Source organism: Lithobates pipiens, unplaced genomic scaffold, assembly GCF_037356315.1.
Source record: "Lithobates pipiens isolate NorthernLeopardFrog02 unplaced genomic scaffold, aLitPip1_a1.2 Scaffold_23, whole genome shotgun sequence".
NCBI lineage: Eukaryota > Metazoa > Chordata > Amphibia > Anura > Ranidae > Lithobates > Lithobates pipiens.
In genome coordinates, this window is record NW_027507785.1 from 32,401,961 (window position 1) to 32,416,661 (window position 14,701).

Genomic DNA, 14,701 nt, shown 5'->3' on the forward strand with positions numbered 1-14,701 from the left:
GTAGGAAGAGCAAGCCACCCAAGGATAGCCCATGTGGGTGGGTGGAGCTGGAACTCAGGTGCAGAGATCTAGTTTAAGGCTGGACTCACAATTACTGTGGCCACAGCTCACAGCAGGGGGACCGGTGCGTCCCTGTACACCGATTCAGGTGTGAATCGGGTCCAAATTTCTGCCTGAATTTGCACCTTATTCAGAGACAAAGACACACAGGACCCTTCTGCAACCTGGACAACGGCTCCCCTGGAGATGTGTGAACCGGCTCCATTGAGACACACTCCCCTGTCCATTGAGACACGCTCCACACTCTCCTCTCATGTGAATTGGATGCGGGGAAACCCATCCTTAGGCAATTCTAATGCCACGTACACACGATCGGACTTTCCGACAGGAAATATTGCATGTGAGCTTGTTGGCTGAAAGTCCGACCGTGTGTATGCTCCATCCAACATTTGTTGTTGGACTTTCCGCCAACAAATGTTGGCTAGCAGGTTCTCAAATTTTCCGCCAATAAAAGTTTGCTGTCGGACTTTCCTCTAGTGTGTACACAAGTCCGTACAAAAGTTAACGCATGCTCGGAATCAAGTACGAGCCGGAACAGCTCAGTCTTGTAAAACTAGCGTTCATAACGAAGATATCACATGACTATTGAACTTCCTTTTTATCGGCTCGCGGTACGTCTTGTAGGTCACCACGTTTATAATTGTTGGCCAACCTTTTTGGTGACCATGTGTATGCAAGACAAGTTGAAGCCAACAACCTTCGAACAAAATTCCACGGTTTTGTTGTCGGAAAGTACAATTGCGTGTACGGGCAGTTGTAAAAAGACAGTGGGTGATTTAAATGACTATTATCCACCTAAAAATGATCAATCATAGATAGAATGACAGCTCATTATAAAATGGGTTATAAAACAAAATGAAAATGGGTGATGTTTCATCTGTAGCTTCACTGCAAAATAAAAGGACGTGGACCTATCAGATAAGCAGAAGATTTGTAAGATATGTTTTTGTTTTAATGCAAGGCTTGCACCAGCTGGAAGCAAAAGCCTACCACAACCAACAGAAGCCTAAAGCTGCCTGTATCTCAGAAAGTCTGTTCGCCTGACCCAAACAACATCAAAATTCTAAGAAAAAAAAAAAAGGACACAATTGTTGAGTTACTAAAGGAGTATAGTTGGCTGTTTATGTAGCTTAGTAAATTAGGCTCTGCTGGCTTCAATTGTCTAATCATGTGTAAGCAAACAATCCTATTTGTTTTTATAATTTTCCTTGCACATGACTGGTTATTCTTTGCAAAGTGAAATTTCACTTAGGTTCACCTCATTCACTAAGCCTAATGAAGTAACATGTTGAAAAGTGAAAACTCACATTGCTAAGTGAACATAATTGACCTCTTAAGCAAATCAACCCAAGTAAAAATAAAGAATTTCACTACAGACCACAATCATTGAAGCCTCTGATTTAGAGGTTGTAACCACCAAAAACTGATATTTTGGTATTTTGTGGTAAATTATAAAATATTTCTTATATTATATATATATATATATATATATATATATATATATATATATATATATATATAAAATTAAAAATATTTAATTATAAAATATTTTGGCTTCTTATAACTCTAATTAAAATTCCCACTGCTGTCCATAAACTAAAGAAATTACTTTTGTAGCCACTGTAGCCTTTCTCTGAGAAAGCTCTTTTGGGCGAAACATGTCAGGATGAGCCTGATTACACGACGTCACCGGCCATGCCTGCCCCCAGGACTTGTGGCTGTGCTTGAGTTGGATTATATGCTGTGTACTTTACTGCTGCTATTGTAAGTGCATCACCCCATTATTAAACATATTTTAAGCTTACTGCGCCATGAGGCGTCTCCTTTTTTTTTATATACTGTGGATGCTGTGGCTGTAAATACCATTCAATCTGGTCTTATGCTGATGGTCCATGGTGGGTGGATGGACCCTTTGAGCGCAGTGATTTTATTACACATGACAGTCTGCACTGATGATCCATGCTGGATGGATGGTCCTTTGAGCAAGTTGCCTGAGCCCCCGTACACACGGCCGGACATTCCGACCTCAAAATCCGTCTGATTTTTTCAGACGGATTTTGTCCGAAACTTGTGTTGCATACACACGGTCGGACAAAGTTGTCGGAAAATCCGATCGTTCGGAACGTGATGACATTCGTTCGTTACGACGGGATTACGTTGAGGGTAGTAGCCAATAGCTTTGGTCTCGTAATTTGAACCGAGCATGCATGGCACTTTGTCCAATCGGATTCCTCTACAAACGATCGGAAAAAGTCAGATCAGATTTTGTTGTCTGAAAATTTGAGATCCTGCTCTGAAATTTTTTCCGTCTGAATTTCCGAACGGAAAAAGTCCGATAGAGCCCACACACGATCGGATTTTCCGACAATATAATCCGATCGGACCTTTTCCGTCGGAATTTCCAACCGCGTGTACGGGGCATGAGTGTTACCGTTTTTAGTGGTGAGATGTATTAGAATTGGTAAGCAGCTTTGCACATCTGGTTTCACTCAAGCACTGGCGCACTTTATTAGAATAATGTTTTGGCACTGTGAACACTTTTCATCACAGGATTTTATTGATTATTAATTGAGACTTTTTCTGCACTTTATTTTGTGGGACTACAGTAAGGGAAACAAGTATTTGATCCCCTGCTGATTTAGTACGTTTGCCCACTGATGAAGGAATGATCAGTCTATGCCCTTGTACACACGGTCGGACATTTCGACAACGAAATCCGTCGGATTTTGTCCGACGGATTTTGTCCGAAACTGGTGTTGCATACACACGGTCGGACAAAGTTGTCAGAAAATCCGATCGTTCAGAACGTGATGACGTTATTTCGTTACGACGGAACTACGTTCAGGCTAGTAGCCAATAACTTTGGTCTAGGAATTTGATCTGAGCATGCGTGGCACTTTGTCCGATCGGAATTCTCTACAAAGGATCGGACAAGGTCCGATCGGATCATGTTGTCGGAAAGTTTTATAGCCCAGCTCTAAAACTTTGTCGGTCGGATATTCCGAGGGAAACAGTCCAATGGAGCCCACACACGGTCGGATTATCCAACAACACGGTCCGATCGGACATTTTCCGTCGGAATGTCCGACCATGTGTACAAGGGCTATAATTTTAATGGTAGGCTTATTTTAACAGTGAGAGACAGAATAACAACAAAAAAATCTATAAAAAACGCATTTCAAAAAAGTTATACAAGGTCCCCCTGCTCAAGAAAGCACATGTACAGACCCGTCTTCAGTTTGCTAATGAACATCTGAATGATTAAGAGGAGATCTGGGTGAAAGTGTTGTGATCAGATGAGACCAAAATCAAGCTTTTTAGCATCAACTCAACTCACCGTGTTTGGAAGAGGAGGAATGCTGCCTATGACCCCATGAACACCATCCCCACCATCAAACATGGAGGTGGAAACATTATGCTTATGGGGTGTTTTTCTGCTAAGGGGACAGGACAACTTCACCACATCAAAATGACAATGGACGGGGCCATGTACAGTCAAAACTTGGGTGAGAACCTCCTTTCCTCAGCCAGGGCCAGGGCATTAAAAATGGGTCATGGAAGGTTCTTCCAGCATGACAATGACCCAAAACACATGGCCAAGGCATCCTTGTAGAGGATCTACAAAGAAGAGTGGGACAAAATCTGTCCTGAGATGTGTACAAACCTGTCGTGTGCTCCGTGACCCGCGGACTCAATGAGCATGTCACGGAGCGGCAGAACGGGTGTAAACAAGGCATTTCCCCATTCTGCGTAGTGACATGACAGAAATCTACTGCTCCCTGTCATCGGGAGCGGTGATCGCTGTCATGTCCTAGGTAGCCCACCCCCCCACAATTAGAATCACTCCCTAGGACACACTTAACCCCTTGATCGCCCCCTAGTGTTTAACCCCTTCCCTGACAGTGTCATTTACACAGTAATCAATGCATTTTTATAGCACTGATTGCTGTATAAATGACATTGGTTCCAAAATAGTGTCAAAAGTGTCCGATGTGTCTGCCATAATGTCACAGTTGCGATAAACATCGCAGATCGCCACCATTACTAATAAAAAATAATAATAATAAAAGTGCCAAAAATCTATCCCCTATTTTGTAGACACTATAACTTTTGCGCAAACCAATCAATATACGCTTATTGTGATTTTTTTTAACCAAAAATATGTAGAAGAATACATATTGGCCTAAACTGAGGAAAAAAATGTTTTATATATATTTTTTGGGGATATTTATTATAGCAAAAAGTTAAAAAATTGCTTTTTTGTTTTCAAAATTGTCCCCCTTTTTTTCTGTTTATAGGGGAGGGTACAGTCTGTGATTGACAGCTTCAGCTCTGTTCCTGTGTGCTGTGTGGAGGGGGGGGGTGTATCCCTTCCCTCCAATCAGCTCTCAGAGCTCTCCTCACTCATGTAACTTCAGCTTCTCACCCTCAGAGCTGAGAAATTCTATTTAAATTCCTCACTTTGAATGGACGTAGGTGAAAGACGGCCATAGATAAACAGGTACAACGTATATAGGAGGATTTGCTTAATCTCTGTGTATCACCTGAGGTCAATCACTTCACAGGGTATATGTAAGGGTTTACAACCACTTTAAAGGATAGCTTAACCCTAAGCCCTTGTACACACGGTTGGACATTCTGACAACCAAATCCGTTGGATTTTGTCCGACGGATTTTGGCCGAAACTGTTGCATACACACAGGTCGGACAAAGTTGTCGGAAAATCCGATGTGATGACGTTATTTCGTTACGACGGGACTACATTCACGCTAGTAGCCAATAGCTTTGGTGTAGGAATTTGATCTGAGCATGCGTGGCACTTTGTCCGATCGGAATTCTCTACACATGATGAGAGTATGTCCGATAGGAGCATTTTGTCGGAAAATTTTACGGACAAGTTGGAAAACTTGGTCCCTCGGATATTCCGATGGAAACAGTCCGATGTAGACCACACACAGTCGGAATATCCGTCAAAACGGTCCGATCGGACACATTCAGTCGGAATCTCCGACCGTGTGTACAAGGGCTAAAAGGTAAGGTTACTAGACATTAGATAGGGTGTCTCAATTCGTTTTCTTTTTTTAGGCTAAGTATTGAAGAAAATACTTGCTAAAGGGGACAGAAATGCAGTGTCCTTGTCACCCATGAGAAGAAACTGGAAGTGCAATTTTCCTTCTGTAAAACTACTTATCTCTCCACCCCGATATAATGGAGCCAAACAAAGGCGGACATGTTTGAAGTCCACACTGTGTGGCAACCATGGCTCCCTCCTTAGATACAGTGGAGGAGTGAGCATTGCCAAACAAAGTTTGAAAAATAAAAATGATACAGAAACTTCACCTTGGGAATGGTAAGCTGCAATTAATTAAATTTTTGGGTTGAGATATTTCAGCACAGGATGCAGGGTGGGGGTTTACCCATACTCGGACTTTTAATAACTTCAGTAGACGTTGGAGCACCTTATTGGGGTTGGACATCAGCAGTGTATCGAGCGGTACTGCGAGTTATGATCTGGCGTTTTATGCTGCTTGAGCTTGTATGCCAGTGTTACTTTATACTTGAACATATTCAGGTGGAATAAAGACCCATGTCCATCGACTTCCACCCGAAAAAAAAACTACCTTGCATTCCAGGAGCTCCAAACCCACAGCTGAAGGTTTGCCTTCATCTCCAAAAAATATAGTGCCCTACTATGGCAGACAAATCACTTTCAATAATTTCTTGTTAATGACTATTTTGCAGTGAAGTTGAACAGATGTGCTATAAAGGTAGGATGAATAAACTAAGTGATAAAAAAAATAAAAATAAAAAATAAAAATAAAAATCTATCTTTACATTTACCGATTCCCTATGCATAATAATAATAAAAAAAAACATATATTAAAACATACTTCCGTAACTCTATATATCTCAAGCAATCAGACATTTTTTTTTTTTTTTTTTTGCAAAACATTAATCTATATAGCACTCTGTTTCCTTTTAACTATAAAACATATATTAAATATTTTTTTTTTTCTTATGAAAAGATACTACCTTCAGATTAAACATCACATTCAGTCCAGACAATTTCCATATGAAATGTCTCACAACAAAATTCATTGACATACGTCAATTATTCAAACAAATTTTTTTTTAAAGCATTTAACATTTTAACCTATTGTTAAATAAATACATAAATTAATATTAAACTTTTTATACAGAATGACAGAAAATAAATACATGTATAAATAAAACATGAAAAACGTGTACATTTTTGTTACCCAGGTTTGTAAAAATGAGTCTTTGTGTAGGCTGCATGTCAAATTTTTGTTCATGTCTTTCACCTGTAACTGCATAAAGAAATAGCAAAAAAAAAAAAAAAAAAACACAACACAAAGTTTTCTGTAAACAAGATCCAACATTGAACACAAAGACAACAAGAAACAAACTCTTTGTAAATGATATTTCTTATATTAATCATGCTGTCCATTTTTTTTTTTTTTACTTTTTTTTTTTTTTTAAATTAGGTAAACGCTTGTTTTTTTTTTGTTTTTTTTAGATAACCAATTTTTTAAAGCAGAACAGTCTTCTAGTATTTTTTATGTCGCTAGACTTAGCGGCCATTTTTGTACGGAATGCATTGAGATATTTGTTTGTAGGTGTATCTCAGAAGAAGCTAAAGGCTGGTCTTAGATATACTTATTTTATCCACCCAGGCATCAAGCTTAGCTACAACAATGAAAAGTCAGTTCCATTCTTCTGTTGTGTTCCATGCCAACAGCCAATAAGGAAAAAAAAAAAAAAAAAAACCTGAAGAATGCGATGTTGGATGGGCAAGACTTTGAGGAAGAAATTTGTTTAGCGTTGGTAAATTCCTATAATGACAGAGGGGATTGGCATTTGGCAAGTACTTGTTGCCCAAACATAGCTGGTCCCACCTCAACAGTTATGAACTTGCTCCAGTCTTGCTGTTATCCGTTGAAGGTCATGCATCCCTTGTATCCTTCCTGTTGTACATTCATTGAAATTTCACGGACTGCAAAAATGTAATTACAAGATAACACATTTAAAAAAAAAAAAAGAAAGAAAGATCCCAATAAAAAAAAAAAAATTAAGGTAATTCTTGGAGTTCCCTCTAATGATTTATTGTTAATTGCTATATTATAATTTCTCCTTCGAAGGTATCCAGATGTAAGGACCAGACTGTTCCTCAATTACCAGTTTGCATGAGTTATATATGTCATCCAAAGTGTCTCCTTGGACGATTGCTGTAAAAGACAAAAGTTTTTTTGTTGTTTGTAAAATTAAAAATTCTTATTTCACATGCTCTAAGGTGTAAATGGATAATCTGGGAGATAGAGATGTAGATGACTGAAAAAATTTGTTTCGTTTCGGATTCGTTTGTTAACCACTTAAGGAACCGAGCCTCTTTTTGAGATTTGTTGTTTACAAGTTAAAAAAAACATGTTTTTTTTTTGCTAGAAAAGGACTTAGAACCCACAAACATTATCCATTATTTTTCTAACACCCTAGAGCAGTGATGGCGAACCTTGGCACCCCAGATGTTTTGGAACTACATTTCCCATGATGCTTATCCACTCTACAGTGTAGTAGAGCATCATGGGAAATGAAGTTCCAAAACATCTGGGGTGCCAAGGTTCGCCATCACTGCCCTAGAGAATAAAATGGCGGTCGTTGCAATACTTTTTTTGTCACACCGTATTCGCTCAGCGGTCTTACAAGCACACGTTTTTTGGAAAAAATACACTTTTTTGAATAAAAAAAATAAGACAACAGTCTTAGCCCAATTTTTTTTTTATATTGTGAAAGATAATGTTACGCCGGGTAAATTGATATTCAACATGTCACGCTTCAAAATTGAGCACACTTGTGGAATGGTGACAAACTTTTACCCTTAAAAATCTCCATAGGCGACGTTTAAAAAATTCTACAGGTTGCATGTTTTGAGTTAGAGCTCCTCTGTAAGTAGATCTAGAATTAGTCTAGGGCTAGAATTATTTCTCTCGCTCTACTGATCGCGTCACATGTGTGGTTTGAACACCGTTTTCATATGCGGGCGCTACTCATGTATGGGTTCGCTTCTGCACGTGAGCTCGGCAGGACGGGGTGTATTTAAAAATTCTTTTTTTCTTATTTATTTTACCTTTTATTTTTTATTTTTACACTGTTCTTTTAAAAAAAAAATTGTGTTAGTTTTATTCCTATTACAAGGAATGTAAACATCCATTGTAATAGAAGAAAAGCATGACAGGACCTCTTAAATATGAGATCAAGGGCCAAAAAAGAACTCAGATCTCATATTTACACTAAAATGGAATAAAAAAAAAAAATTGGCATTTAAAAATATATATTTTTTTAAATGGCCCTTTAAAGAGGAAGTAAACCCTGATGAGTTTACTTCCTCTTTCATTCCCTGTAAAGGCAAAGCATAATGGACTACTATGCATCGCATAGTAGTCCATTGTGTGTCACTTACCTGACACAGGAGCCAGCGAAGTCACCGCTGTCCCCTGTAGTTCCGAGCGTCCATCTTCTTGGTGGTTCTCCGTGGGTCTCGCTGCTCCGGCGCTGTGATGACGTCACTCCCGCGCATGTGCACGGGAGCCGAGACTCGCGGCATTGCCGTCATCGACGATGCCCCGCTCAGTGCGCCTGCGCGCCGCTGTCTATGGCGCATGCGCCGTAGATAGCAGTGCCCATCTTCGGGCAAATATCTCCTAAACCATATAGGTTTGGGAGATATTTCTTGGACCTACAGGTAAGCCCTAATCTAGGCTTATCTGTAGGTCAAAGTGGTTTGTGTAAGGGTTTACAACCACTTTAAGAGCTATGGGCGGATCTGCCAGTGTAAACTAGGCGACGGGGGGAGTGCCCAGAGATAGAGATAGTCAGCGTCGACCATATTCCAGAGGGTAGTATTGGGGGCATTAGTAGTAGGTTGACTAAAGCACATAAACCCAAGTTAAGTATAGTAACAAGTCCTAGTTGCAATCTCAGAACACCCAAGAGCATAGTATGCGACCGGTCTAAACTCTGTGACATGTTCACCAATGCCAGAAGCCTTGACAAAATAGAACATGAAAGACACATAGCGGAGGAGAGCAAAAAAAATCCCAAGAAATTCAGTCCCCTTCCCCCACAGTTAGAAACACCTCCCAGGGAACACTTAACCTTGATCACCCCCTAGTGTTAACCCCTTCCCTGCCAGTGTCATTTATACAGTGATCAGTGGATATTTTTAGCTCTGATCCCTATAATAATGTCAGTGGTCCCAAAAAAAGTGTCATAAGTATCCGATCTGTCCACCGCAATGTCGCAGTCCCGCCAAAAATTCCTGATTGTCGCCATTACTAGTAAAAAAAAAAAAATGCCATAACTCTATCCCTTATTTTGTAGATGCTATTACTTTTGCACAAACCAATCAATATACGCCTATTGGGAATTTTTAAATCAAAAATATGTAGCAGAATACATATTGGCCTAAATTGATGAATACATTTGTTTTTTTATTTTAATTTTTTGGATATGTGTTATAACAAAAAGTAAAAAAGATTGTTTTTTTTTTTTTTCAAAAATTGTTGGTCTTTTTTTGTTTATAGCGCAAAGGATACCGCAGAGGTGATCAAATACCACCAAAAGAAAGCTCTATTTGTGGGGAAAAAAAGGACATCAATTTTATTTGGGTACAACGTCACACGACCGCACAATTGTTGGTTAAAGTAATGCAGTGCCATATCGGAAAAAATGGCCTGGTCATTAAGGGGATAAATCCTTTCGTGGCTGAAGTGGTTAAGGGATATCATGATTGTGTGTGTGACAGAACAGAGACCATTCCTTGGAATTATAATTAAGTCACCTGTAAAAAACTCGCCAAACTCCTGTTCTAATTTGAGTGCGCGGTCGTAGGTTTTCCTGGCTTGTTCTTCTGTCAGACGTTTGCTGATTTCCCTGAAAAATAAGAAAAAAAATACAAAAATAATAAGTTTGTAAATAAAATACAAAAATTTTAAAAGTTACTTTTTTAAAGGATTTAAAACCCATTAGTACGAATGCGGTGCGTTGGCACATGCCCGATAACGTGCATTGCATTAAAGTGATAAAATAATCCATACACATTCACTATTTAAAAGGGGTTGTAAAGGTTAATTATTGTTTTTATTATTATAAAAATAACAAATGTTATATTTACCTGCTCTGTGCAAGGATTTTGCACAGAGCAATCCCGATCCTCCTCTTCTGGGGTGCCCTGACGGCGCTCCTGGCTCCTCCTCTTCATCGGGTGCCCCCATGGAGAGCTTCTTTCCATGGGGGCACCCTCTGCTGTATCCATTGACATAGACAGTGGGATCTCCCCCCGCTCCCGTGTCACTAGATTTGATTGACAGCAGCGGGAGCCAATGGCCAATGGGAAGCCTACGGGATGCGACTTTGCATTGAAGTCTATGGAATGTGACTTCGCACTAAAGTCTGTGGGATGCAGTTTTGCATAGAAGTCTATGGGAAGCAGCATGCCATAATTGCTTTTTTTTCTGGCAAAACGCAGATAACCCTATTTTTGGCCGATAATTTTCGGCAGCTGATATATCAGTACATCCTTAGCTATATCCTCCCTTGCTTTATTCAAAATAAAAAAAATAAAAAAGTCCCCACACCCTTCCCCGACATTTGCTATTATTTCCCCATTGTTTTTCAGCAAGTTATACCATATACTTACATTAATGATTCCACAGATTTCGGCTTTATGAAGATCGCTATTGGATATAGTTGTGCTACTTGTAATCGCTTGATAGCGTTTCCTGATACGTCTAGAATGCAGTGCTTCCCCTTGTGAAAACAAGTAAATACGAGTCAGAAAAAAAAAAAATCAAAACAGATACAAACAGAAGGTGCAATGTTACCGGTGTAGTGTCATATTTTGCTCCCCATCATAAATGCTCCGGAAGTGACGTTGCGGCGAGAAATTTTGCACTGCGCATGCGTGATGTGTTCCAAACACTTGCGCCATGAGTTCCAAAGGATTTGCGACAATGCTGACCAGTGAAACCGTCAGATAATGTCACGGAAGTGAAGGGAGGTAATCCCCTCCCCGAGCCACGGTTACCCGCTCTCTCTCCGCCGCTCTCCGCTCTGTGTAAAGTTAATGTCACGATTACCTCCCCTCACTCCCATGACATTATCTGAGGGTTTCACTGAACTGCATTTTCGCAAATTCTCTGGAACGCATGGCGTAAGTGTTTGGAACGCATCACGCATGCGCAGTGCGAAGTTTCTGGCCGTAGCGTCACTTCAGGAGCATTCTACGATGGGGAGCAAAATATGACACTACACCGGCACAAGCTGACTACGGCTGTCCATACACAGCATAGCTATTGGCAAGTGGAGCAGCTCATTAAAGCCTAGGTGTGCTCTCTGAACTCAGCTCTGCTTGTCTTCTACACCAACTTTTCAACACGGGCACACAGCTCAGACAGGGCCGGGACAAGGGGTGGGCAGAAGGGAAGGCTGCCCTGGGTGCAGCTTGTATTGTAGGGATGGGGGCCCTGCAAGTTCCTTCCACTATAAGCAGTGGCGTTGGCGAGGGGGGACTGAAAGTAGTTGAAGCCCCGAGTAGGCCCCAAAAAGTCCCAGGTTTTGGGTGGGCACTGTTCTATTATTAGCCCCAAATGCTGCCGCTGAGCGGGGACCGATCTGATTCTGAGCGCTGCCGAGTCACATAGCAGGTCCCACCTTCTAGAGCCTGCAGCACCCATGATGGATGTCCCACTGGTCCAATGGTGGGACCACAGGATGTGTGACGTCCATCATAGGTGCTACAGGCTCCAGAAGGTGGGAATGCCGCCATCTTGGGTATGGGAATCAGGAAGTGGAGCCTTTCGGCTTCATTTCCCGGTTCCCTACTGCGCATGCGCGAGTCGCGCTGCGCAATAAGGATGGACCCGCTGCCTCTGGGATCTGTGTGTTTCCCAGCAGGCAGCGGGGGACTTTCGGAAAGGGGCGTAGAGCTACGCCCCTTTCCGCAGAGAGCTATCCCGGAAGTGGGTGCAGATACCTGTACTGTACAGGTACCTGCACCCCCCTCCCCCCTGAAAGGTGCCAATTGTGGCGCCGGAGGGGGGGAGGATTCCAATGAGCGGAAGGTCCACTTTAGGGTGGACCTCCGCTTTAAGGACATCATCAGGGTGTAAGATATCACTGTGGCATCAAGTATAGCTTAACGCGTTTCGTGGATGTTTCTCCACTCATCAGGAAAAGATGCAACAGATTCCTGTGAGATGTACAAATATAGTAAATCAAACTTTATATAGAGAGGAATAGAATGTATATACACTTAAAATGTTAGCCAAGCACACTTACCAACCCTGGCAATGAGTGCAACAAGTGGTAGCCGTCACATGGTGATCTGAAGGCAGTGTGTGTCAAGGAAGGTCAGTGTGTGTATGACAGGTAGGTCAGTGTATGCCAGGTAGGTCAGTGTATGCCAGGTAGGTCAGTGTATGTCAGGTCAGTGTAGGTAGGTCAGTGTATGTCAGGTAGGTAGGTCAGTGTGTATATGTCAGGTAGGTCAGTGTGTGTATGTCAGGTAGGTGAGTTTAGTGGTCATCATTGATGGGCACTGATAAGCCAGGCAGCAACCAGCAAGTGAGCTTACCCCCCCCGCTCCCCAGCCACACAACCCCACCGCCCAGACAAAAAACTGTAAGGCCGCGTACACACGGGCGGATTGTCTGCCCAACTAAGTTCGTCAGACAATCCGACAGACAGTCCGTTCAACTTTTGAATGAACGGACTTGACCACACATGATGAACAGACAGTCCACTGAAAGCTTGTGTGATGACGTGTACAGCACGTACGACGGGACTAGAAAAACGACGTCCAATACACTGCAATGCAACCTTCGGCCATGTAAATCCTTTCTGAGCATGCGCCATACTTAGTCCGTCCAACTTGCCTACACACGAGCGGACTGTCCGCTGAAACCAAGTTTGGACGGACAAAATTACGGAAATTCCGAAAGACTTAGTCCGTCAGACTGTCCGCTGAAAAAGTCAGCTGAAGCCCACACACGAGCGGATTGTCCGCTGAAACACGGTTCAGCGGACTAAATTGGGCAGACAATCCGCCCGTGTGTACGCGGCCTAATTCTTAGGAATAACACAATTAAATATGTCCAAGAGTCTAGTAGACATCCCTGGTATGATAAAGTTTGAGACACAAAATCATAAAATATAATATAATAAATAACTATAAATAATTATAACAAATAATAATATAATAATAATAAAAAATATCAATAATGTAATCAAATAAAAAAACACAGAAATTTGCTTAGTTGCAGAATTGTCCTTGTCATTACTTTTCAGTGTTTGATGACGAATTTCCCCACAAATCGCTATCCCTCAATTCTGCGAGTGATTCTAATTTATTATCGCTGTTTTCTATCTGGTCTAAAGCTGCTTTTGATTGGGTAAAGGGAAACTTTTTGGTTGCTATGGACAATCTCCACTTTCCAGGCAGAAAGAACAGTATATATATATATATATATATATATATATATATATATATATATATATATAAAATATAAAACTGCATGCAGGGCACTGGACAAACCACTAGGAACAAAAGAGGTGAACTAATGTGATACAGAAATGTAATCTGTAAGATTTTCAGTGTACTGTATGTGTTGTGTTTTTTTAGTTTTTGAATTTGGCGTTGTGCTCCATCCCCGTGCATCGCAAAACTCGCAGGGAACGGAGCTCGTCTCTGTGATAGATCGAGCGGAGGACACGGCTCGCACACAGTGCGGGAGACATCGCTGGATCCTGGGGACAAGGTAAGTAACTTTGCCTGGATCCTGCGATACGACCCCGAGAGTGGCTCAGGGGTTACCGCTTTTGGTACTGAAAATCCACCCCGGAGCCACACACAGGAATACCGCTAGGGAAGTTAAACCCAAAAACAAACATGTAGTTTATTGCAGCTTACAAATATTTAGTTATGATGGCTGCATTTGTTTCCTTTTTTAGTTTTTTCCCCTTTATTTTCACCTGGTGATCCTGCCGATATATCTGTTATTTTTTTCGACAGACCTAGCTGTCCAGAAAAAAAGGCAGTTAGGGAGTTGAGACAAACCATTTACCAGTGACAGGGAGGGGTTTACAGTGGTCAGCTTTTATTCCTTTATGTAAAACTTTTATTCCAAAAGGGGGGAAAAAAAATTCTGCTGATGTAATTGCTTAAAAAGTGTTAGCTGGAGCTCAGCTTTAATTTGTGAAATCCATCTAAATCTGTCCATCTAATGACACACGATCGGACTATCCGGCGGACTTTTTTTTTTTTCCACTACTATTCCTTTACACTGGGTTTTGACCTTTACAAATGCAGCAATTTAGAATTTGGATGAAAGGTTTAGCTCTGGGAAACACTTTTTTGAAAGCTAAAAGGTGCATTTTATATTCAACTATATGGATCAGACCAAAATGAGGGACAAATGAGGAGGAAAGAGGGACAGAGGGACATTGCTCCAAATCAAGGACAGTCCCTCCAAATCAGGGACAGTTGGGAGCTATGCTTACATCTGCTGCATCCCCTTAGAGCAGCCTTTCTCAACCTTTTCAACACAGAGGAATCTTTGAAATAGTT

The 14,701-nt window shown here is 41.2% G+C and overlaps 1 protein-coding gene across 2 annotated transcripts in view; it reads right to left on the reverse strand.

The window, feature by feature from the left end:
* Window positions 1-1,617: 1,617 nt before the first annotated feature.
* Window positions 1,618-14,701, reverse strand: part of LOC143927370 (disks large homolog 2) — a 1,494,912-nt gene continuing 1,481,828 nt past the window's right edge. Inside the window, exons 9-11 of one of the 2 annotated variants that reach the window (XM_077451405.1) lie at window positions 10,775-10,884; window positions 9,917-10,008; window positions 1,618-7,307 (exon numbers count right to left, since the gene is read on the reverse strand). In XM_077451405.1, the coding sequence (XP_077307531.1) occupies window positions 7,201-7,307; window positions 9,917-10,008; window positions 10,775-10,884 (309 nt within the window). In that variant the 3' untranslated portion in view covers window positions 1,618-7,200. The remainder of the gene's footprint in view (window positions 7,308-9,916; window positions 10,009-10,774; window positions 10,885-14,701) is intronic. The other variant, XM_077451406.1, reaches the window with a different exon arrangement.